Here is a 26,279-nt window from a genome sequence, read left to right as displayed (position 1 = left end):
CCAGATATATATATATAGCAAAACCTGGCTTACCTCAAAAATACAATTCTGCTGCACCACCTGATAACCACACTGTTTGCAAACTCTTGTCAGTTCACGAGAACGACACACACAGTCAAAACAGGAGGTCCACAGGCAAGCTAAACCCAGCTGCAAGATCGACAAGTGGACAGCTCCACCCCAAGAGATTACTTTTCAACGTAAAATTATCCTGGCTTTCCTCTGACAGCTATCCAACAGCACTTCGGTTTTTGTCATGTTTGGCAAACTTTCCAAGCTGACTTCAATATATTAGATGTGGATCACTTTGCCAGAGGAATATCTCAGAGCAACAATGGTTATTGAATTTTGAAAATGCAACAATCTGGAAAAGTGAAAATTCAGCATTATGTATTAGAACTAGGTTGGAACACTAAGGAAATCATTTACTGGATACATACCTTTTGTCAACTGTTACTCTAACTGACACTGTTCAAAAGCCAAACTATGAACGTCATATGAATTAATCTTCTCTTCCCTTGAACAAAACCCTAATTCAACAAAAGGGTCCATGAGTATTAGCACCCCCCGCCCCACTTTTTTGTCTAAGATAAACGACTACATATAATTCCCCCTCCTCTATTCACATTTGGGCAATTCTAAAATCAAGTTATTCTCGCCCCTAAAAGAGATACTTATACAAAGTATGTTGTGAATTAGTTTCTAGTTTATCTGCACTTAAACCCACTCATTTGGACCTCTTAAGGAGGCTTATATAATAATAAAAGCCTAAAACATTTTTGCATCTTTCCAATGCCTACTAAAAATGCAAATTCAATGTTTATAACATATTAAGTGGAAGCCCAAATGCTGATTTTCAATGAATAGGTAAGAGATAATTTGGGTACACCTGCTAGAAAGGTGTCTAGATAATTTATTAAATTCTTTTTCTACTTTTTCTGTTTGTCGAGTGCAATCTTTACTCATAGGTACTACCAAAGATTAATCTAGAAACGGTAAAATTATGGTTCCCATTATTTGTGGTCTCTAATGAGATTTTACAATATTAATATTCAAGAGCATACATTTTTAAGGATGCAAATTTCTACTCCTCCATACCCAGAAATTAAATTTTATTTTATTTTATTTTATTTATTTATGGTTTTTTTGCAGTACACAGGCCTCTCACTGCTGTGGCCTCTCCCGTTGCGGAGCACAGGCTCCAGACGCGCAGGCTCAGGGGCCATGGCTCACGGGCCCAGCCACTCCACGGCATGTGGGATCTTCCCAGACCGGGGCACGAACCCGTGTCCCCTGCATCGGCAGGCGGACTCTCAACCACTGCGCCACCAGGGAAGCCCAGAAATTAAATTTTAATCCAACAAAAGCAAATAGACTTTTATCACTTATAGAGAACACAGAAATAGGTCCTGAATATATGTATACTCCATATACTAAGAACTTAAAAGAAAATGGAATTACTTATTTCACGGCAGGCTGCAAGGAATAATTATGTAATGAACGACAATAAGAAAAAGCCACTTATCATATAGTCTAGTCTTTATTGAAAGACTTACTTCAACTGTTGTTTACAGCTTTGGCTTACGTTGGCCAGTCATTTTAGCCTCTCACTGCCAGCAGACATAAAAATCAAGTGGTAATGGCACGGGGGGAAATACTAGTAGAGAGATGAGAGCAAAGAAGATGGCAGTCAGAAACACATCACCAAAATAAATCTCAGAGTGATTATGAAATAAACATTTTCTTGCCTGCCGAAGAATCTCTGCTGCTGTTTTTAATGAACATGGAAAATGCAACGATTCTTAGGCTTAAATTGGATCAAGATAGCACTGACTTCACTTTGTGTTATAAAATAGTCTTGAATAGCTTGACAGTCGTATTTTAAAACGGTGCATTTCATCTGGGTAAGTAGCTTTATTTTTTAAAAACCATTTAAAATGAAATAATTTCCATTAATTGAACTGAGCATGTAATCTTGTTCTTTCAGATAAGATGAAGGACACTTCAATCATATGTTTACTATGAATATAACTAGTCTGCATCATTTTATTAAATCATAGAATATACAAGCAGCTATATTTAGCTGGTACTGTATTTAGCTACTTAATTTACTGGCAGACCAAAAAAGGTAAATTGAGACTTTAATAGGCTTTTCTCAATATATATATAAAAAAAATCTTTAGTTCAAGTTTCATATATATTTAAGAAATTTTAACTAGGAGGTATAATTAATTTGAGCGTTCTCCTTATAAAATATAAAGTAACTTTTCCATAACATCCCCCAAAGACACTAACCATGAACAAAAGAAGTAAGGGTAAATTTTATAAGAGAAGAGTGTAATAGATGAGTACTGTGGTTAAAACTAAAGTGCCATAAAAAATTTGGCCCGAAGATGAACAACTTCAGACCCTGTAAATTTTCATGTTCAACACATTTCTAAATGGGGGAAGAAGGAAAATACCAAAATTATTGTGGAGATCAATTTATAAAACCATCATTATTTTAAAGCTAACTGTAAGACGTCAAAAGTTTAAAAAACAGTAATCTGTGGGTGCTAGCTGAATCTTATTACTTAACTGTAAAGAGTTTTCTCATTTTGGTGCCCAGACCTCAGAACATTTCAAATACGCTGCCTAAACATTTGCACCCCCTAGCTGTCAGAACTCAAAAACAAAGGATTTTTATCTCTTTTACATTCCTGCTATGATAGAAATTTGAGGCAGATTTTATGCACATGGCCTGAAAAATACCTCAGAAGCAAATGTCAATCTTACCCAATCAATTCATTTACAAACTCTGCACTCATACAACTCACAGCCTCTGTTCAGGCTTGTCATCCCATGCACACTACCCACAAGGAAAAAATTAATTAAAATAAAAGTCACAACTCTGTATACTATTTAAGTTGAATATCCAATTATAAATTGGTACATCAAACTGTCTAAATAAGATGTTTTAGCAATCTTGTTAAAAAAATTCTTGGGCAAAATATATCTAATTTTAAAAAACACCCCAAGATTTTTTAAAAACACTGTACTATACAACTTATAGGAACCTTGAAATAGGTTTACAAGGTTTTAATCAAGGTATTTACATACCAAATGATGTAAAGCAAAAAAAGGAAAAAAAAAAAGAAATCTAATTTCCAATGACATTTTAAAATGTACTAATGCATCAAAGATTTGTATGAAATTAAAATTAAGGCTTTTTCTGTATAGTAATTTGTATAATTTTAATTTTACATAGTAGCCAACCTTGGAAATGTCAGTCTTAAACATTCTTATTCATCCACTGCATTCAATGCAGTGGAGTGTGTTAAGTGTTACTTCAAATAATTACATTGCTGCTACTTCTATGTTGAAGCATGCTTTTTAAACACTGTATTCAATATTTACAATGTATATCATTTAAACTTCATGTAAAAGCATAAGAATGACTGTCTGACTTTAATACAAACACCATACTTGGAATTTTCCCCCCAAAATGAAATGTAATTTACTACAGTTTTAATAATCAACACTTTTTAAAGTTTTAAAAATATGTCTTAATCTGGACCACCAATATTTGCTCAAGTAAGTCAGACAATGCTGTTCCTTATTTAGGTTGCAAAATTTCTTTTATCAGTCTGGCTTCAGTTTCTTTAGGCACAGAGAAAGTATTTCCTCCAAAGCGACTCCAAAATCATGCATTTCTTCTCAATATCACACTTTTTTCCTGCTGACTTCAAATGTGGTCCACCTTGGGGGAGGGGAGGGGAGTATCAAGGTTCAAGATGAACTTATTTGTGATTCCCAGTTTTCCATGATCCTCCCTTTTTTGCTCTTTTAAAAACACAGTGAGTTAAAATACTGAACAGCAAGATAAAAATGGAGTATCTAAGAATCAAAATGTATTACCCATTTCTCCTATTATATCAAAATTTGTAGTCAGAATTGTCTTAATTGACTTTATTGTAGTTTTTGTACACAAAGAAAAATCATGTTCATATCCATCATGAACAAAAACTTAAAAAGGCAGAACTAGAAGACATGTGTCCTTCACCAAAGCAAAGCTGTGCTAAAGGTTCCAAACATTTCAATTTTTAAAATAAATATTTTCATTTTCCGATGTCTACTTTCATGTCTTCAGAGTGTCACAAGGAAATTGAAGCTATCATGAATTACATTTTGTTTAGAGTCCCAGCTCACTGTGTTTGGTAACTGGCCATGCCATATCCAGCCTGGTTGGGAGGAGGTATTACAGGGGGAGGGGCTTGTCCTTGGGGAGGCTGAGCACCAAATCCACCCATCCAAGCAGCTGAAGGTGATTGACTTGGAAGAAAAAAAAAAAAAAATCTTCAGCAAATGCAAAGAAAAAATTATCTATACAGTTATACAAAAGTCAAGCAGAGCCTAATCATAAACAAGAAATCAACATACTTAAAACAGAGAGCAAAGAAATACATCACATATATCCATATATGCAAAATATATATTCCAATACTAGTCTTAAATTTTTGCTAAGATAACATATGACTTCTCTGAAAAGTATCTCAAAACTGATTTTTTAAAAATGACAAATGATTAAACTCATCATCTACCCACCATATATTTGCACACATGGTATATCAATTTATAAACAATTTTAAAAACACAAGTTTACTTTGTAAACAGGAGGAAGACCTGGTGAAAACAAAGGTTTGGGCTGGCTAGAAAAAGCACAAGGGACCAATGCAATCTATCAATAAAGGAAAAAAAGCGAGCTACTTTATATTAGATAAATTTCAGAGACTTCTCACACAAGCCAACAGGCATAAATCATTAAATTGCTGAACATATCCAGACAAAGATCTTTTCCATGAAAAAATAAACAAGTAGATAAAACAGTGTATTAGAAATGTAAATCAAATTCTACCAACTGCTCATAGAGATAGGAGGACACATCACATGTTACCCCAAACTCCCTTTTCACCTAGATAATAAAAAGCAAATTTTTAGCATTACAATTCATTTTTCGTAAGGTTTCTACAATGCTTATAAATGCCACATAGTTAATGCCACATAGTTCAATGTATTTAGCTTAAATAGATTCTCCCTAGGAAAACACACTTTTTAATTCCTTTTGTCAGAACTATGTGTTTCTATACTGGAAAAACTCAAAACAACTTACTCTACTCCAAATCCTTGTTGATTCCATGGTTGCCCATATACTCCATAAGGTGGTACTTGCCACCCATTTGCCATATACTGTCCATACTGTTGTGGGTTTCCATAAACTTGGCTCCACTGGCCCCACTGACTATAGTCAACCTAGGAAAAAGCAAATTACTGTTTTAGGGAACAAGTAAGAAACACAGTATTTGAAGAAAGTGGGAGACAAGGAAGAGAAAAACTAAGCACCCTTATGTGAATAGGACTCTGTTATTTATCATTGTCTAAGTTTATTGGGGTGGTGACACCTGTGAAAAGAAAGTATTAAGATTCAGTTAATACCGCAAAATAATCACTTTTGAAATAGCATTAATAAAATCAACTGAAAGCAGCTATATGCTTTACTTTTTTGTCTGCTTTCTTTTACAATTTCTAAAGCTTTTATGTAGATATGTAAGAAGGAGACCTTAAAAAGTGCTATGAAAAATTGGATTACCTGTTGGAAGTTTTTAGTCATATCAGGAGATTCTTTACCCCAATAGCATTTAACAACATGTCCTTCAATTGTAGTACCATTCACCGAAACAATGGCATGGGCCGCACTTTCATGGGTAGAAAATCTAAGAGAAGATAAGAATGAAGTTTTTTGTTTTTTATTTTTTTAAGTACTTAGTAAGTAATACAGAAACTCCTTAATTTATAAGTATCAACTTGGTATTTTCCTAAAGTACATCATGTAGGAGTTTAAAGTTCTACATTGCAAAGAAGTACTAAAATAACAAACTCTGATACCTGAGGGGATCAAATAATATAACTGAAAGGAATGGATCAAACGTAAGGTAGGATTTTACCTGACAAATGAATAGCCCTTCTCTGGAAAAACTCTGATTTCCATAATTTGCCCAAATGGTGAGAATGTCTGTCTCATAAGCTGATCTGAAAAACAAACATACAAATAGAATATTTAAGGTTCATGTTATCATGAAATTGCTAATAATGATGAAGCTCCAGAGAAGGGGATTAGAAAAACCAGACACTGTACCTGTTAACCCAGAAGCAATTCCTCCACAGTACACAGTACAATTTTTTGGGCTTGACTGGTTTACTACATCTTCAAATCTCAACTGCTTAGTGTTATCTATATGCAGAAAGAAAACAAAAATGTTGATGGGGCTTCCCTGGTGACGCAGCGGTTAAGAATCTGCCTGCCAATGCAGGGGACATGGGTTCGAGCCCTGGTCTGGGAAGATTCCACATGCCGCGGAGCAACTAAGCCCATGAGCCACAACTACTGAGCCTGCGATCTATAGAGCCCAGGAGCCACAACTACTGAGCCCGCGTGCCACAACTACTGAAGCCCACACGCCTAGAGCCCGTGCTCTGCAACAAGAGAAGCCACCGCAGTGAGAAGCCCGCGCACCACAACGAAGAGTAGCCCCCACTCGCCGCGACTAGAGAAAGCCCACGCGCAGCAACGAGGACCCAACGCAGCCAAAAAAAAAAAAAAGTTGATGGTTATACAGCATTATAAAACTGATTACCATATACTATTAAGGTATGCCTCATTGTGGGGAGAAATAGAACTTTTTCTCCTTGACACTATGATCTGACCTATAAAATCACCTGGTTCACAGCTCCAAATATACTTGCATCAAAGCCCAGTTATTTTCCAACAATTATATTGAAGATAAAATGAGTCTTGAAATGCTAATAAAATTTCAATGTTAAGAAATTAAGACTAAACTAATACATGATTTTGTGAAGTATCCATAAAAACATATAAAGGAGACATATCTTACTTTCTTGTGTACTTTTAGGTGCAGGTGGTTTACGTGTGGCCCAATTGGTTCTGATTTGACGACCACCCAACCACTGACCTCCCATATGCACAATTGCATTTTCTGCATCCTACGGAGAAAAAGAAAAAAAACAGCAATTACAAACACAGAAAAGAGTGGTTCATAAGACTCATTAAGATGAAATAAAACATTGGCACTTCTGGATCCAATAAATCTTATTAGTAAGTGACTCATTAAAGCAATATTTATTTATAGATTTTAAAATACCAGGATAGGGACTTCCCTGGTGGTCCAGTACCTAAAACTCCACGCTCCCAATGCAGGGGGCCCAGGTTCAATCTCGGGTCAGGGAACTAGATCCCACATGCCGCAACTAAGAGTTCGCACGCTACAACTAAAGATCCTGCATGCTGCAACGAAGATCGAAGATCCCGCGTGCAGCAACTAAGACCCAGTGCAGCCAAATAAATAAAGTATTTTACAAAAAAAAAACAAAAAAAAAACCCAGGATAGCATTTAATCATCAAGGGAAATTATAATTCAAACATAAAAGGAGAAAATTACAATCCCACTGATCACCAAAAAAAAGGACAAAATTGTTTTCAAATATCTTAATTTTATGGTTGATTTGTAATATGACTTTTACTGAAGTATCTAAAAACTCTTTGATACTATGGTCTAAATACCACCTAACCCCCCCAATCTACATTCTAATAACAATGGACTATGACACAAGATTTAAAACTTAAGACGGAAGACTTCTGCATTATGATTTAGAATGCTGTAAAATTGAGTTCTACAATAAACTGAGTAAGGTATGGAACTCATGCCCCCTACAGTGGAAGTGAGGAGTTGTAACCACTGGACTGCCAGGGAATTCCCAAAAAATGAATTTAGGAAGTAATGTGAATTTGCAATGAATCTAAGCAAAAAAAGGATACAACTCCTGCCCTTTATCTTACTGCTTCAATAAAATGTAAATAATTTAAGTTGTTGAAACTGTTCCAAAACATTAATACCAAAGCCCATTTTATTATCTGATGTTACAGTTAATGCAAATGCTTAGATATTTGGTACCTCGTTCTTAAATACATGCAAAAATCAAGACGAATTGCTTAAAATTTCATTTACATAATTTGCTGTAGTCATTAACGTCCCAGCTACAAAAATATGGATAATAATTAAAAAGTTAAGGGACTTCCCTGGTGGTCCAGTGGTTAAGAATCCGCCTTCCAACGCAGGGGATGTGGGTTCAATCCCTGGTCGGGGAACTAAGATCCCACATGCTGCGGGGCAACTAAGCCCACGCACCACAACTAGAGAGCCCGCGTGCCCCAGGTACAGAGCCCACGTGGTGCACTACAACTGGAGAGAAGCCCATGCGCCACAACTAGAGAGAAGCCCACAGGCCACAACTAGAGAAGCCTGCATGCTGCAACAAAAGATCCTGCACGCCGCAACTAAGACCCAACGCAGCCATACATACATACATAAATAAATAAAAGCATTTTAAGAAAGTTAAAATTGAGATTTTCATGGTTAAGACAAATATAATTTTTAAAAACATTTATTTATTTTATTATTTATTTGGTTATGCCGGGTCTTAGTTGCGGCAGGTGAGCTCCTTAGTTGCGGCATGCGAATCCTGAGTTGCAGCATGCATGTGGAATCTAGTTCCCTGACCAGGGATTGAACCCAAGCCCCCTGTGTTGGGAATGCAGAGTCTTAACCACTGTGCCACCAGGGAAGTCCCAAGACAAATATAATGTAACTTCCCTTCAAATTCTGAGATTAGCTCATCTGTCCTAGTTGTGAGTTTTACTTCTAACACATCTTACCCTTACCAAGTCACAAATGCAAGCTTCAACATACTTCATTATAATCAGCCTATTTTTCCCAGTTATTTCCAAGCTTATGAAAAAAAAAGAATGAACTACACCTTATTATTAAAACAAAATTACACAATAGTTGTTTGTAGTCAACATCCAAAAATATTCATTAATAACTAAATTTTGCATTAAATTCAAATTGAGTTGAAAGAACATACCAGTTTATTATAAAAAGATACAAAGCCATAGCCTTTGGATTTTCCAGTTGCCATGTCTTTAACTACTCGGGCATCCCTGTGAAAAGAAGCACAGCTAAATGAGGGAAGTAAAAGTCATCCTCAAAATAAAAACTAAAAGGAACCACACACACTGTATTGTGAGCATTTTTTTAAATAAAATTCCAGTTAGCCCTAATTAACTACAGCCATTCCTGAACTCTCCCTAACGCTTCTTTACCTGTTAGAAAAAAGCAGTAGGACAAAAACATGTAATAAACATGCAACCTAATCAAACAGCCTGTGCTTTCTAAACTAAATGCTCAAATTTGAAGATTAATAGGAACAATAGTTTCCTTTTCTAATATTCTATTCGCTAGTGTCCTCTAAGGTTTACTGGTTCTATAAATTACTGTAACAATGCTAACTACTTTACCATGCAATCTCTAAATAGTTAAATGTCTTCTGCCTAGTGATACAAAATATATGAAATATTAAAAAATTGAAAAAGAGGAAAAAATAGGAATTAAAAAGGCATACATGGCCTGTTAACAGATTTCTTTATTTTTCTTGGTCAATTCTCTACCATCATTTTGGAGTTTGGGCAGCTGTAAATTTTGAAAAATTGACATTTTCAGAAATTTAAGAAAGGAGAATAAAAAACTAACAACAATGCTAAGCACACCAGTACGAAAACAACAAATTTACACAGAAATTTTAGTGAGTAAGTTAAAATGATTGGAAATATAGAACTCCACTGAATATAGAATGTTAAAATGTAAATACTAAAATATGTATATATAAATAATGTATAATAAGAATAAATAGAAATGAGAAAAAAATCTACAACTGAGTTCCAGTGTGCACAGTTCCTTGCAGTTAGCCTTCAAGATCCTGTCCATTCTTATGAGCAATTCTGCAAAATAACCAGAATGCTATTACTTTTAATTGTGACTTGGACTTTAGAAAAACTGCAGGTCTCAGGTATAAATATAGATTGAAAAACAGCAACCTGTATTATTTTTTATACTGATTTTTAAAACAGTACTACTTACCACATCTAGATTAAAAAGCAAAGTAAATATCAAAATAGAAAATTAAGAATTAAATCTATCAAATAAATTAAATCTATAGAACAACAAATTGCAGAGAGAAATACTGTTGTTCTTAGGTGAAACGTATTTTTGTAAAGTAGTACTAAAACGTTTAACTTCAATCTATAGGAAATAAATACATAAAATAAAGTGATTTTAAGCAGATAGATAAATTGTGATAAACATTTTATAGAACTTTTAACACTTTAAATTTTCCAATATATTTGATCAAGTAACATACAGCAAAATCTGAGCACCAACTTTGTTTAAAAAAAAAAGAAAATCAAACCACAATTGGGCCCTACCCTAGCAGAATCAAATACCACTAACAAAAAAATCTACTAATTAATCCCACATTTATGGCTCAGACATTGAAACATTTTACTACTATAATAATGCTACTTTTCAGCTAAAATATCAAAACACATTTATCATTATAATTAAACATGTACATTTCCAATTTCACAATATATCCAAGGATTTACCTACTTTCCCCATTTATAAATTCCTCCTATAAAAGTTTAATACACAGTATGAATCATTTATTTTTGGTTAACCCATATCTTTAACCACCAAAGTTTGAAAACACTTGACAAAAAGCTGGACTTTATAATAAGTTTTACCACCCAAACATCTGCTTTAAAGATAACAAACAGAATCACTTAATTTTTAACATGTTATACACAGGATTAGATGAAAACAAGACCCCAAAACACTGAAATGACATTAACATTTTCAACAACATCTACTAATCAAAAAAACAAAACAAACAAAAATCACACTAACTAGGGAAAGAAAATCTTAATTCTGATACAAGTTAATCATGTACAATTTTGCCTATCACTACTGAATATAGTATTGATTATGATACTTACGATATTTTACCAAAGGGGGCAAATGCTGATTTGATATCTTCTGTTGTAATTTCTGGACTCAAATCCCCAACAAACACGTGGAAATGATCTGAAATCAAAGCATTTGGTAATCAAATACTTAAGAAGTCAGGTACTAAACCTTTTTTAGGCAACACTAAAGGAAGAAAAAAACCTATTTGAGCTGGTAATGCTGCCAAGGATAATTTCAGAACTCTTCCACAGTAAAATGCAGCAGGAGTACTTACTGGAAGTATCTTTTTTCTGGCTACTTGGTGTTGTTGCCCAGTTTACTTTGACCTCCTAAAAATAAAGATTATATTTAATAAAATTATTAGGCATGTCATTATGAATCACAACACTTACCACTTATTAAATCATTTTATCAAGCAGGATTATTTTGGTAAAAGCACTAGGCTGAATAAAGCAAAACCATCACTTGGCAGAGCTGAATATTTGTTAAAAACTTGCTAAGAAAGAATACAAACTAATTTGACATGCAAATATATATACTCATAAGATGCCATCATTTATTATCTTACCTTTCCCAAAATTTTTCTCCCATTCATAGCAGCTAATGCAGCAGCTGCATCTCTGTGTTCATAAAATTCCACAAAGCAATATGGGTCATTGCTTGTATGCTGCAAAACAGAAAATCCAACAGAAGAGTTGACCCTTCTGCTATCGGGTTGCTGAGAAGAAAATCCAGGAAAAAACATTACTGATAGCTAGGCATGTACGAGGTGAGATTGCATAAGCTTATGAAAGCCTAACACTTTAAAAATAAGATTTACACCTATACCTGACTTTGCACCTCAGAATACTGTTGTACTCAAACAGAACTACAAAGCAGTACAGAATCATGACTACCAGCATTAAATCAAAGTACAGAGTTCTGGTGAAGTATGTTAAATATAAAACAGAAGTTTATATTAGACCAAACAAAACCTCAAGTTCAGATTTGAGAGATAAGGACCACTCCTTACCACTGCTCTTCTCTCCCAACATTATTTTCAAAGGGATGAATTCTATTTATGCATCATAATCCTTCATAAACTGTATCCCATGACTATAAAAAAAATACAGAAATGAACCAACTTTACAAACTTTACTCCTGATCGAAACTAGGATTAGTACTATTGATACATATAATAAGACGAGATTATGTATTTCTTTTCTGTACAAGGAAGGAATAAGAATGAAAAAAGAAAAATTTCAGATTTATAACCAGCTGTTGAAATGAAATCCCTACCTTTCAAAATCTTCTGAAGCTCTGGAGATTCTATACACTTTGAATTTGGTCTTCCAAAGACCAGAAAAATATACTAGTGATTAAGAAAAGATTTTCTGAAAATGTGTCTGAATAAAATATTCCACAACAAAGCTAAAATTTTATATCACAAAACATCAATATAAGAGAGTGAATACCTAAAGAGTGGATATAAGTATATGTATAACTGATTCACCTTCCTGTACACCTGAAACTAACACAACATTGTAAATCAACAATACTCCAATAAAAATTTTAAAAAAAAGTGAGTACCTAATATGACACCAATGAATATAAAACACCAATATAAGATGGGAAAGTACCTAAGATATAACAACTGTAACACCTATGAACCAAAATGGAAATGAATTTTATAAGACTGCAACCTATATTGAACAGCTATACAGTTGTACAAATATATTTTTTACATAAGGTTAAAAATATCACTATTCAATGTAAAATATCTAAAAATAATGTTTAAAATGTGGAATTCCAGTTGCACTTACAAGGGATTAAAAATACCAGATAAAATAAAGCTCTTTTCAACAACCACTGTTTTTCATTCCAGGGAAGTTTTAGCAGAAAAATCCAAAATAAGACGTCTAAAACAATAGTGGTGAAGCAACCAGAAGGCATTTCCTTGAGGGGGAAAAAAGCGTAATCATTAATACTGACAAGAAAACTACTACGGGCTCTCATACAAAAATCCTATTGTAGCCACGTGAATGCTGTTCTCAGGAGGCAGAGAAAGGAAATAGGGAAAAGACTCCAAACATTCCTTTTGTAGAAGAGTTAACTTTTACCAGTAACACTCACTGAAGAAAAGGTTTAAAGGTAAATATGAAGCTAACACTGTGCTAGTCAACTTTTCCTTGTACTCCTACCTCTTCTGCCCTGATGGTCTCTAAGGAAAACACTGTTAACCATAGCAAAACATACAGGAGTCCAATGGTAGAACTATGATAACAACGGGCTTTAGTAAACTAGTCTACTCGTGCATACTGACTTCAAATTTATCTAACTAGTAGTAGGCCAGATCCCATTCAATGTATGTACATACATGTACACACACACACACACACACACACACACACACACATATATTCACATCACACTGCATTTCATCTCATTTAAGACACCATTTTTTGTCACTGTCAGAGATGTTAAAATTTTTTAACATTTGCCTTAGAATTGATAATATACATTTATTATAGTATACAGGGAAAGCTAGAATCTACGATAAACAGTATCTAAAGTAAAACATCGTAAAACTAAGGGGAGGAAAGGGATTTCTCATACCCTAAAATGAAATTTATGAAAGGAAACGAATAGTCTGTACTAGAGTTCATGAGTTCATGCCCTTTGAAAGTTTCCCATTTACACCACCACCAAGTGACACTCTGAAATCAACTGTGTCCTTACCACGGTGTTGTCACCAATTTTTGTTGGATGACATAAATGTCAAGACAAAGAAATATGAAATTTTACAACTATTTACAAGTTCAAATATAGGAGTTGTAGAATACAGATAAATTATGAAAGTTCACTTCAAACTCCTCTACCCCTTCATATGGCTGACTGTGCACACAGGTTTTAAAAAATATATGTATCAAATGTTTCTCAAAAATTTTCTAGCGACTCTCCACTTTCTCACATTTCATTCTTTCCTAAACCCACTCCAGTCAGTTTCCAACCCAACCATAGAAAGGAAACTTCATGTTGAGCTCACCAATGACCTCCCTGCCATCTCTGTGATCCCTTTTCTGTCCTCACCTTGACTTTCAAGCAGAATTCAAAACTGTTGACAACTCTCCTCCTCTTCTAAATATTCTCCTGTAGATTCCACCATACTCTCTTGGTTTTCCTGTTTCTTCACTGGAGGATCTTTCAGAAAGTATTTCTTCCTCCTTAACTCAAACTATAAATGTCACTTAAGTGTTGAGATGCTCCAGGGCTCGAACCTAGGCCCCCTCTACTCTCTTCTCTCTCAGTGCTCTTTCTAGTTCTAGGAGCTAGATCTTATCCAGTCCCATGGCTTCAAATTATCACTGCAAGCTAGTATCATCAACACTGGTTTCTCTAGAGTTCCAAAACAGTTTATCCAACTGCCTACATATGACGTCCATTTATATGTCTAATGCACATCTTAAAATTAACATTGCCAAAACAGAGCTCGATTCCCACCACTCCCCACCCCTAATCAATCCTGTGTCTCCCTCAGTCGTGCCATGCCCATTTTAGCAAATAGCATTAACATACACACAGCTGCAAACAAGAATCTAAGGGGTCTTTCTTGATGTCTTCCTTTATGTCCCACGGCCAATCCAGTCCTACTGATTCTACCTCCAAAATGTATCCCAAACTTATCTACCTCTATTTCTATGGCTATGACTCTAAAGAACATCATCTCCTACCTAGGCTAGTGAAATAAACACAGCTGGTTTCCCTCTTCTTCCACTCTTGCCCCCTACAATCCATTCTCCATATAATAATCATTTTCCGGGCTTCCCTGGTGGCACAGTGATTGAGAGTCCGCCTGCCAATGCAGGGGACGTGGGTTCGTGCCCCGGTCCGGGAAAATCCCACATGCCACGGAACGGATGGGCCCGTGAGCCATGGCCGCTGAGCCTGTGCATCTGGAGCCCGTGCTCCGCAATGGGAGAGGCCACAGCAGTGAGAGGCCCGCGTACCACCAAAAAAAAAAAAAATCATTTTCCAAATAAAGTAACATTAAAAATGCAAATAAGGGGCTCCCCTGGTGGCGCAGTGGTTGAGAGTCCGCCTGCCGATGCAGGGGACATGGGTTGGTGCCCTGGTCTGGGAAGATCCCACATGCCACGGAGCGGCTGGGCCCGTAAGCCATGGCCGCTGAGCCTGCGCTCCACAACGGGAGAGGCCACAACAGTGAGAGGCCCACGTACTGCCAAAAAAAAAAAAAGCAAATAAGAATACTTCATCAGGAGGACTTCCCTGGTGGCGAAGTGGTTAAGAACCCGCCTGCCAATGCAAGGGACATGGGTTCGAGCCCTGCTCCAGGAAGACTCCACATGCCGCACAGCAACTAAGTCCGTGCGCTACAACTACTGATCCTGCGCTCCAGAGCCCGCGAGCCACAACTACTGAAGCCCGCGCGCCTAGAACCCGTGCCCCGAAACAAGAGAAGCCACCGCAATGAGAAGACCACACACCGCGAAGAAGAGTAGCCCCCACTCGCTGCAACTAGAGAAAGCCTGCATGCAGCAATGAAGACCCAATGCAGCCAAAAACAAACAAACAAATAAATTAATAAAAAAGAATACTTCATCGCCCTACTTAAAATCCCCACTGCAGAGTAAAATCCAAACACTGTGTCATGGCTCATACTGCCCTATGTGATTCCAAACCCTGCCTGCCTACTCTATTACACTCATTTCCCACCATTCACCAGGTTCCAGCCACCCTGGTCTTTGGTTCCACAAATGCACCAAGCTCATTACCAACACAAGGCCTTTGCATGGGCTGTTCCCTCTGCCTCCAGCTCTTAATGTAGATGGCACCATCTTGTTATTCCTATCTCAGCTCAAAGAGGTGATTTCTGATAGTAGTCATTATCATGTTGGTCCCATACCAAACATCCATAGTCTAAAAAAGACTCATTTGATCTTTTAGAATTTGGTTGAGTCAACTGCCCACTGATTACAGATTTCTAGATCACAGATCATAACCAAAAAGCCTCAACATTCAATTATGCAACTTCAGTTCCCATCTCCTTAAGAACCTACATTATTACTTTCACAATACAGATGCCAATTGCAGCAAGACGTCATCCCTCACCACCTAGCCTATACAGCACCAACATTGCAATCACCATCACAGAACTGTTATATTCTCTTAAAAGCTCTTACTCCTATCCAGAATTATCTTGTTTACTTATTATTTACAATACTCCCACTAACATGTAAACTCTTGTGAACCTCACTGGTCTAGCTCTGCATTATATCCCCAATGCTTTGAACAGTGCCTAGTACAAAGTAAATTTTTGATTAATTAAAGAAAGAATGAATAAATAATCAAAGACAGGAAGGAAAGAAGAGATAATATACCAGAAAAGAGTGATAATTATCCTTATTAGTTAAGAATGAAGATCAAAAGGCCACTTTGCTTTACATATTTCTAATAGTTCCCCTCCGTCTCAGAATATAACACAAACTCCTTAGCACAGCTCTGGCCCCTGCTGAACACTCCTGCCTCATCTCCTGGCATCTCCTAAGACTAATCCCTTTCGAAACTCCAACCACATTATGGTTTCTATCTTTCCTTCTATCTCACAAGCACTCCCGCTCTCTGTCTACCAGGCTTGATCAACATTCTTCTCTCTACCTGGATTCCCTTCTTTCTCAAATTCCTGTCTAGCCAGTTTCCATTACTATCCTTTCCGGTTTCAGCCTAGACACTGAATCCTCCCCTGACTGAAGACTGTACGGACCTACAAGCTCCTATAGCACTTGAAACTATCAACTTCCACACTATTTATTATCCTATATCATTAATGCCTATTATTTCCTCTGTCTCCCTCATAGACTGGAAAATTCTATCGCGCTAGGAACCGTTTTATTCACCACTGTATCCCTAGCACTTACCATGGTATCTGGTACATACTAAATAGTTGAAAAAGCAAAGTGTTAATAAATAAACTGAAAACCGAGTCATTGGGCACTGCTCCAGAGTCTTAACCAGGAAAGTATAAAAAGTAAGATTTTTTTGAAAAAAAGGAAAACAAATTATCCTAACAATTTAAATTCCTATCTACATAAAGTTGTTCAGTCAGCATTTACTAAAATTGCTGAAGATGCTTGTGTGGCACTATGCTCATAATAACCTAATGTTCTTCTACACACACCAATTCTTATTGGAAATATATGAAATATAACATTCTTATTGGAAATATAACCTAGTTTTTCAACATTCTGAGATAAGCTCTAACAACTTTACATAAGCAGAATCACTTGAAGATAACTACATCATGAAGGACCCTTTGAAAATAACAGCACAGAAACTCTGTCCTCTCAGATAAACTCCATTCTAAACCTAGTTTGTCAGTCAAATCAAATAAGTCAACACAACATGAATCTATCCATCTAGTAACTTGAAACTTAAAATGATACTAATCAACTCATGTATCTCAAAATGTTAAACATTATGCTAATTGTCAGCACAGGGAACTGGGAAGATCTTACCTCTGTTATCATTTTACAGCTTTTACAGGGTCCAATCTGACTGAATAACTGAAGAATAAGAACTTCTGTCACATCTCTGGAGAGGTTACCTACGTATCTGTACAGAAAGAAAGAAAAAAATCAGCTATTTCCCTTCAGCTCTAGCTCTAAAGCATTATCATCTACTCATCATCTTTTATTTCATTTTAACTTCCTCTGTCTTCAGTAAAATTTTTCCAATTAAGCCTGATCCTTTGAGTGTAAGATTAACTCTCATTTAGGAAAGCAATAATTATTCTTAGGTCACTAAAATATCACTTCAAAAGACTCTATTAAAAACAAATCAGGGGCTTCCCTGATGGCGCGGTGGTTGAGAGTCCGCCTGCTGATGCAGGGGACACGTGTTCGTGCCCCGGTCCGGGAAGATCCCACATGCCGTGGAGCGGCTGGGCCCATGAGCCATGGCCGCTGAGCCTGTGCGTCCGGAGCCTGTGCTCCACAGCGGGAGAGGCCCGTGTACGGCCAAAAAAAAAAGAAAAACCAAAACAATATGACCTTGCTTCCCACCCAAAGCATATTATTCTGTACCTATATATCATTTTCTCATCTTATTTGTTAGAATAAAAATTTAAATCAGTCTCAAGATAACTATAATTTTTAGATATGAAACACAATTCAAAATAATGTATAACACACACACATAATACCACAAATAATGATTCATTAAAACACCTGATCATAGAAGGATATCAGACACAAGGTGAGTTTACCTTAGACCCCCCAACCAAAGCAATTACATGAACAAAGAAGAGAATTAAAGTTATAGCAAAACACAAAGATTGAAGGATTTTGTTCTTTCTACTTTGCTAATAAGATTGTTATCGATGGTAGGTCTTCATAGTTTTGTTTTAGGAGAGCAGGGTAAAATAAAATTCACACTCAAAAATGCATCAGAATCAACAAAATACATCTTAATGTAGCAAATATAAAAGCAAATATAAAAGCAAATATAAAGATTTCTCTAGAAATTCAGAGAAAATTTAAGACAAATCCAGGTATACTTTTCTCCTCTGCGGTACGCGGGCCTCTCACTGTTGTGGCGTCTCCCGTTGCGGAGCACAGGCTCCAGACGCACAGGCTCAGTGGCCATGGCTCACGGGCCCAGCCGCTCCGCGGCATGCGGGATCCCCCCAGACCGGGGCACAAACCCGTGTCCCCTGCATCAGCAGGAGGACTCTCAACCACTGCGCCACCAGGGAAGCCCCCAGGTATACTTTTGACTATAACATATCTAAAGATTTTTTTAAAAATTACAAATTGAATGTATGTATTTTGTATAAGAAACTTAAAATACACATAAGTTTAAAAGAAAAGAACACCACCACCCAGAGATGACCATCTTGTATCATGGATCTTTTTTCTTTTTCTTTTCTTTTTTATTGGAGTATAATTGCTTTAAAATGTGTTAGTTTCTGCTGGACAGTGAAGTGAATCAGCTCTATGTATACATATATCCCCTCCCTCTCCCCCATCCCACCCATCTAGGTCTTCACAGAGCTCGGAGCTGAGCTCCCTGTGCTATATAGCAGGTTCCCACTAGCTATCCATTTTACACACGGTAGTGTATTTATGTCAAACCGAATCTCCCAATTCATCCCACCCTCCGCTCCCCCCCCACCCTGTCCAAACAACCGTTCTCTATGTCTACCTTTCTATACCTGCCCTGCAAATAGCTTCATCTGTACCGCTTTTCTAGATTCCACATATATGTGTTAATATACAGTATTTGTTTTTCTCTTTCTGACTTTCTTCACTCTGTATGACAGACTCTAGGTCCATCCACATCTCTACAAATGACCCAATTTCATTTCTTTTTATGGCTAATATTCCATTATATATATGTACCACATCTTCTTCACCATGGATCTATCTTAATTTAGCTTAATAAACTTTAAGTCTTTCTCGCACTCAGCATATAGTTCCTAAAACTCACATCAGTTATGATCCTCATAAACCAACAACATTTATAAAATTTAACATATTTTCTTCTGGAAAGTAAAAGGACATAAGTTTTATTTTCCTAACTATAATACCTAACATCTGGAAACAATGTACTGAGACCAATATAAGCCTTGTATCTACAGTTGCCATAGTTTAAGACAGGATACTCTGAAAGGGAAAAATAAGACTAAGAAAGGTAAGCTTAAGTGTTAAAAAGAAAAAAAAATTTGATTAAGAATGAATAGCAATTTTCTTTTCACCTAAGAATTTCACTGCAATGGGTGCCAATAACTTTAACACGCTCTAAAAATGAAACATAAGTCCAATGTTACTTAAATGGAAGACTAAACCAGTGACAAACTGGTTTAGGTCCACTATGCCACCTTTTTGTTATATTTAAAGTAGAGCAGACCCATCAGTAGGCTGTGCAGTGACATACTTTTCCCAGCAGTAGTGAAAGGTTATAGGCTTCTGAGCTAGCCAGACAATTGCCTATTTTTTTTTTTAACTCATAGGGGTTTGTGAACCTGTATACATGGAATTTCTTTTTGTACAAAGTAGACCTATCTGTAAAGAAAATGAACAGTGACCTTGGTCTCTGAAGTGTTAACACTCAACTAACCTAAAATGCTAATAGTTAGCTCATTTCCAAGAGCATAGGAGTGGATAAAACTGATTTTCACATATCAAAGCTAACTAGCAATAAAGTTAAAATTATCACTTGAATGTAACAAACGGTAAATGATTTAAATAATTTTAATCTGTATGACTGTTTAATGATTTTTCCAGGAAAAAACTGCACGGGCATTAACTACCTTACATACCTAACAGTCACAAAGCTGTTACTGTTTCACAGGATTTTTATTCCAAGTCAACCAATTTCTAATCAACTACAGATTCTGAAGAATTTCTAGAGGCACATTTAGATATATTAATTTATATTTCAAGCACTGATAACAAAGAGCAAAAGGTTAATAACGCAAGTTTAGAATGTCATGAAATACTTAGAGAAAAGTTTAGTTTTAAGGTTTCCTACTTTTCAAATATCTCCACTAAAAGTTCAGTTGGTAAAGTAGCAAACTCCAAAAACTAATATAAGAATGGCCTTTCAGGGCCTTCCCTGGTGGCACAGTGGTTGAGAGTCCGCCTGCCGATGCAGGGGACGCGGGTTCGTGCCCCGGTCCGGGATGATCCCACATGCCGCGGAGCGGCTGGGCCCGTGATCCATGGCCGCTGAGCCTGCGCGTCCGGAGCCTGTGCTCCGCAACAGGAGAGGCCACAACAGTGAGAGGCCCGCGTACCGCAAAATAAATAAATAATAAAATAAAAATAAAAATGGCCTTCCATAACAACATGTAGAACATCTTAATTTGCCAGGATAAAAAGGAGATAATTTGCCATATAATTTCACCTAAATTATACAGAAACCTGAGACTGCCTTTTCCTTTACTCAGAGTTCTGTAATTCATTCACCTACATTTGCCTTCATCCATCATAACACTTAATACAGAAACATTTTACAGCTTTTAAAATACTATACAGCTTAAGTACCTTTACGTTATCATAAAATTATCTGTCCCAAAATAAATACTAACAAAAATATTCAACTCTTGACCTGGTAAAAACATCATCTCTTGGTAGCACATAGAAATATTTACTTTTTCTTTCTAAATCATCTACACTTTACTTTCTTTCTGCTTTGGTTATAAAATCGTCAATATATTCTAAAGTCCCAAGGGTTTAAATATAAAATTTCTACTTGAAGAACACATACAAAATAACAGAAAAAGACAAATGGCTCAAATTATTGTAGTGAGATCAATCCAAAGAGTAAACACTTAGGAAATTCCAAAACGATTTTTAACTCAAGGGGGGAAAAAAAAGCAAACCTTAGGTCTATTTTGTCTTCTAAGAACAGGAACTGTAGGAACTAATGCATTAAAAATGGAAAATTATGTCTTTATCCCTAAAGTCAGGGTTAAAATCAAATTTGAGACTAGAACTTGGCAGTTTCACAGCAGGCAAAAGTTCACATTGCCAAACTACTTCCTATGTACAACCAGGCAGAATTTTAAGTTAAGAACATCATGCCTTTCAGAAGACTAATCACACTTTTCAATACTGAATGTGCTCTCACTCTGAGAAGATTAGCCCTACGAAGGCTGAAATTACCAGCACTTTTACACAAGACACTATGGCTAAGTAATATTTTTACTTTTGTTCTTGAAAATTCCTATATAAGAGGAGATTTTGCAACAATATCCTTCAATGGGCCTCTAATGTGCTGATCAATTTGTCGATATTTCATTTTAGGAAGGAGGCAGGGTGGAGGAAAGGTGCAGGAGGTACAAGTGAACTGACCAACTATATAAGGAATATCAACACACATACACATACATTTTAAAGAAACAGAAAATATGATTAAATTGTATGAGAGGTTTAATTACAGCCACAATATAGCCAAATGTATGGTACAGCTAATCAATTTTATAATGGGATTTAACAGTATTTACTGCTATTGCCCTTAGATGTTCAGATTATACTCTAAATGAATGGCTTATTTCCTCCTTTTGACTGAGTCTCTATCGGGGGAAAAAAATGGCCTTAAAGATGGCATTGCGTTAACATGGTATAATTCCAGATCCACAATTCCTACTCATTTTGGTGCATCGAGTAGATGAAGAAAATAAAACTACAATAGAACACCATTACAATTTAATGTTGTATAACAGATTCAGATATACCATGGATCAAATCACTGTACTCAAAGCTACACACAACACAAATCTGAAATGTGGGTCCCACAAGGTAGGTGTCAGGCAGTTCACTTCCAACACCAGTGTTATACAGCATGATCTCACTTGTTTTTTTAGATCCCAAGATACCCAATACATTTACCCCCCAATACAAAAAATGTTAAATGGGAGCAAAGAACATCAGAAAACAGACCTTCAAAGAAACTATATGACAAATTTTAGGCTCAACATCAAAGCAATTCTATATCACTTTAAATACCATCAAATAAATTAGTAATACTGTAGGTAATGAATATTTAAAGACCTACCTAGGCTATAAACACCATATTGTTTTCTGATGATAGAACCATATGTCTTAGCTTGTGTGTGTCTGCAGGAAAAAAACCTCACTAGTAACACACAGGCATATTAAGGAAACAGTTTAAGATAAGCTTTGTTAAGAGTACATTCTTTTACAACATACCAGCCACTTGAAAGCCTAATCCAAAGATCACGATGTAAAATAAAAGAAGGATCTCCATAAATAAACAAAAAACCCTACTAGGTATCAACCTCTAAAGTCACCTTCAAAGTTTTTATCATGTTACCTGTATCTAAAAGAACCCTTTGAGAAATATGTAAAATGAACACTTTAAAAAATATGCATTTTTATTAAAATCTGACAAAAATCCAAATGTGAAACATTTGCTTTTATCTCAAAATTTTACATTTCAAATTTCAAAAAATATAAAAATCAACAGACCACACCACATATGACCATCATGTCTGCTTATATAATTTTAAATCAATCAGGACTTTTTAAAAAACGGACTTAATATTAATTTAATGAAAGGAAGTATAATCATTGTAAAATATTTGAGTACCTCTTATGTTCCAGGCAGTGAACTAAGTGCTGCAGGGTTAAGACCTAGGAAGATGTAGCAGTCCTTGTCTAAAAAAAAAAAAAAAAAAAATCCTTCCCATGGAGAAGAGTGGGAGAAGGAAAAAGGAAGACAGAATAGTAAACATATACTGACATACAGGTACAACGAAGCTCAAGATGTTTCTTTACTTATATGTATACATGTCACATTTTTAGATAACTGTAAACATAGACAACTTAATTGTGTTTCTGAGAAAGAACAGGAGACTGGAGAAGATAGAGGTAGGAAATAAGTGACAAAGAAGTTAGCTTATTAGTCTACGGTCTAAGATCTGATGGAGATGAGAAGGCAGACGCAAAGTGCTTGTATGAATTAAAGGTACTGCAATAGCATTTTGTTTAGCATGACAAAACAGGAATTCTTCATAAGGAACAGACAGATACAGTTAATGAGAAATATGCCTTGAGGATTTACCAATTATTCAGTAACTATTATGATGCGATGACATTTCAGATTTTTAAATACTATGTAACTTTTATCGTTGTTAAATACATGTTTGCTAGGCCTAAATCCAGCTTTCCCAGATGCTTCCATCAAAGAACACATTGCTAACTAAATACCAAGTCTTGGCTTCAACAGATGTTAGAGAACAAATTTCAAGTTTGTCCCAATCCTCTCTTTTCTGGGAAAAGAGAGCAGAAATGGAAGACAGCACAAAACATAAATATTGATACAAAACTTCCTACTAAGCAGACTTCCCATTCAAGCATTTGATGTACTTAAGTTGACCTCAAATTCTCAAAAGGGATAGCAGATACTTTAGTGAGACATTAGAGAAGTAGGAATAAAAAAGTGTAAGCCCCCCCACCAGCCAAAAAAACAAACTTGTATTAATGTTGAACATAGACATCTACCTTCTTTACGGAGCAAACTTTCTTTGGTAGGACTAGAGATGAGAAACTAGTCTAACTGCCTAAGTACCCATTCACCTTCATCTGTTCCCCAAAAAGTAATTTCCCCATCAGATAGCAGAGCCAAGTGAACTATGATCGTATCAATACCAGGCAGAGGCAAGAGAAAACAAAGCAGCGACCTGACTGACTCCTTGCACTCGAGGCAGGTGTGCTGAACTTCGAGAGGCTAGGAAGACCCAAGGTGCCCAACTTAAACATTTAATTAGAAATTACACTTTAAAAAATGCAGGAAAAAAGAAAGGACTGCCACACTATTTGGAAAGGAATGCAAATGCTGAGTCATCACTCTTCATTAGGAAGGAAAGGAAACTCGAATAAGCGATTCAAAGACGAAATTCATTCATTACACTGGGCTTCAGAGTAAAGAGCAACAGCAAGATAGAAGAAAAAGCGCTCAAAAGACACATCGAATAGCTGATAAAAACATCATTTTATCCAACTCTGAAGGTCTCGATCCACGGATTAGGAGGGGATAACACCACTTTAACAACTGGTTGTCAGTTTAGCGCAGGTAGCGCTCAAAGTAAACTTCTTCATCCAAGAAGGGAAAGATGCTCCGGCGGCAAGAGGGATCCCTTTTGCACTTTAAAAGTAGCGGGCGCTAGGCAAAGTGTTTCTGACAGCGTGGGCGGGGGCACGTGGGGCAGAAAGACAGTAGGGGCTTGAGTGGTGTTAGAATGTCCGTCTTCCTCGGAGAGCTCAACTTGGGATAAGAGCAGGGAGCGACTGGGGCCTTGGAGGGCGTGAGTGCTAATTCCTCGCGGCCCGCAGGGGATGTGGCTGCGGTCCCACCCCCAGTCCCACCCCCACCAGGCCCAGCCCCCGTGGGGGACCGGCAGCTCCCGGCCCGGCCCAGGGCCCCCGGAGCAGAGGAGTAGCAGGAGCTCTCCCGGGCCTGACAGGCTCTGGCGTGCAGAAACCCGGCTTAGGAGGAGGTTGCAAAGAAGGGCGCGAGAGGAAAAGGTCGAAATAAGCCCCGGACCCCAGGAAGTGACTGTGTTTGGGGGAAGGGAGAGCTTCCTTTCTAAGGAAAAAGGACAGATGAGGAATGCACTTCGCGTCCGCGCCACCGCGGCCAGGGAGCCGCCAAGAGTCCCGCCTTCGGCCCCGCTCTCCTGCTCCCTCCCACAGCGTCCCGCGGTGCCCGGGCCTCTCGGCGCCTGGCACCCCTCGTCTCGGGTACTCACAGAGTCCGGGGCTGCCCGTCGTCTTCCATCATGGTGGGTGCGACGGAGCGATCCCGGGACAAGGGGGAGGGCAGGGCCGGGGAGGGGAGGGGGTGGGGAGGAAGGGGAGGGGGGCTACGGGCACCGGCTGGGGACAGAGGAAAACGCACCGAACCCCGCTCTCGGGCTCTCTCCCCCCAGCCCGCTCCGGACACTGCGCTCCAACCAGGAGGAGCAGGAGGAGGAGGAGGATGAACAAAATGGCCGCCGCCACCAGCCAGGCAGGAAACGGGGCACAGCGCAGGCGCGGCCCGCCAGGTCACCGCTCAGGCCAGCCGCGACAGCCTGCAAAAGGGATAACTGAGTGAGGAGGAAAACAGGCCGCTGAGGAAACCCTGTGCCGGGTCACGACGGATCACGTCGTGGCTGTGCGCCGGCTGGTCGGCGAAGCCCGGCCAGCTCAAGAAGAGATAGAGTAAAAAGAGAACCGCCAGGAAGCTGAAGTCTCTGGGAATTGTGGTCCTGGAAATGAGAGAGGGAAGCACTTCCCCAGAGGGCTTCTGGGAACTGCAGTCCAAAGAAGGCGGCCGGCGCCCGCGGCGCGCTGGGACGCGAAGAAGAGAATTCTGGGGAGTGTAGTCGTACGTGAAACGTGTGGCGACCCGGAAGCCGGCGTGCTGGGAAGGGAGGGGAAGAATAAAAGCGACGTTAAAAGGCGGGGAAACGAAGCGAGAAAGACTGCTGTCCGGGAGATAGACTACGACTCCCAGAGTGCCTCGCGCTGGGGGCTGTCCTAGGGCTGCTCCAGGCATTTTAAGGCTCTTCTGTTGGCTCAGCCCGAGCTGCTGCTCCGCCTCCGTCCAGCCCGAGAGCGGTTTCTTCAACTGCGGCTGAGGCAGTGCTTTGGCTCCGCGTGGTGTCTGAGCCCTCAGGCCCTTGCGGCCCTCCTGTATTCATCAAAACGGCCGGCCCACGGTCATCAACCGCCGCCCCGCGCGAAGGGCGGAGGGCCTGGGGTGGATTTCAGGCCCTCGCTGAGCTGCAGGCTGCGCTCGCCGGGGCTCCTCCCGCTTTCCCTACGGCCGGCAGCGTCCTGTGGGCGCGTTTTCCCGCAA

At 38.0% G+C, this 26,279-nt stretch overlaps 1 protein-coding gene across 9 annotated transcripts; it reads right to left on the bottom strand.

The window, feature by feature from the left end:
- Positions 1–1,461: 1,461 nt before the first annotated feature.
- On the bottom strand, positions 1,462–25,699 carry TIAL1 (TIA1 cytotoxic granule associated RNA binding protein like 1). Of its 9 annotated transcripts, XM_082853897.1 has the most exons (13): positions 25,186–25,699; positions 17,426–17,522; positions 11,482–11,631; positions 11,188–11,242; positions 10,943–11,030; positions 8,977–9,052; positions 6,930–7,038; positions 6,173–6,268; positions 5,982–6,066; positions 5,627–5,750; positions 5,150–5,289; positions 4,165–4,311; positions 1,524–1,657 (listed from the first exon to the last, which is right to left on the bottom strand). In XM_082853897.1, exons 1-12 carry the CDS (start codon positions 25,215–25,217, stop codon positions 4,185–4,187), a joined length of 1,179 nt encoding a protein of 392 aa, XP_082710023.1. In that variant the 5' UTR covers positions 25,218–25,699; the 3' UTR covers positions 1,524–1,657; positions 4,165–4,184. The 9 variants fall into 9 exon arrangements, with proteins under 9 accessions (XP_082710030.1, XP_082710022.1, XP_082710024.1 ...); XM_082853896.1 differs by having other exon boundaries at positions 1,463–4,311; positions 25,186–25,698; XM_082853898.1 differs by having other exon boundaries at positions 1,463–4,311; positions 11,482–11,580; positions 25,186–25,698.
- Positions 25,700–26,279: the final 580 nt, after the last annotated feature.

This window comes from Leucopleurus acutus (genome assembly GCF_964270905.1).
Source record: "Leucopleurus acutus genome assembly, chromosome: 14".
Classification (NCBI taxonomy): Eukaryota; Metazoa; Chordata; class Mammalia; order Artiodactyla; family Delphinidae; genus Leucopleurus; species Leucopleurus acutus.
The sequence above is the reverse complement of the archived record's forward strand: the minus strand, read 5'-3'. Positions and strand labels throughout refer to the sequence as shown.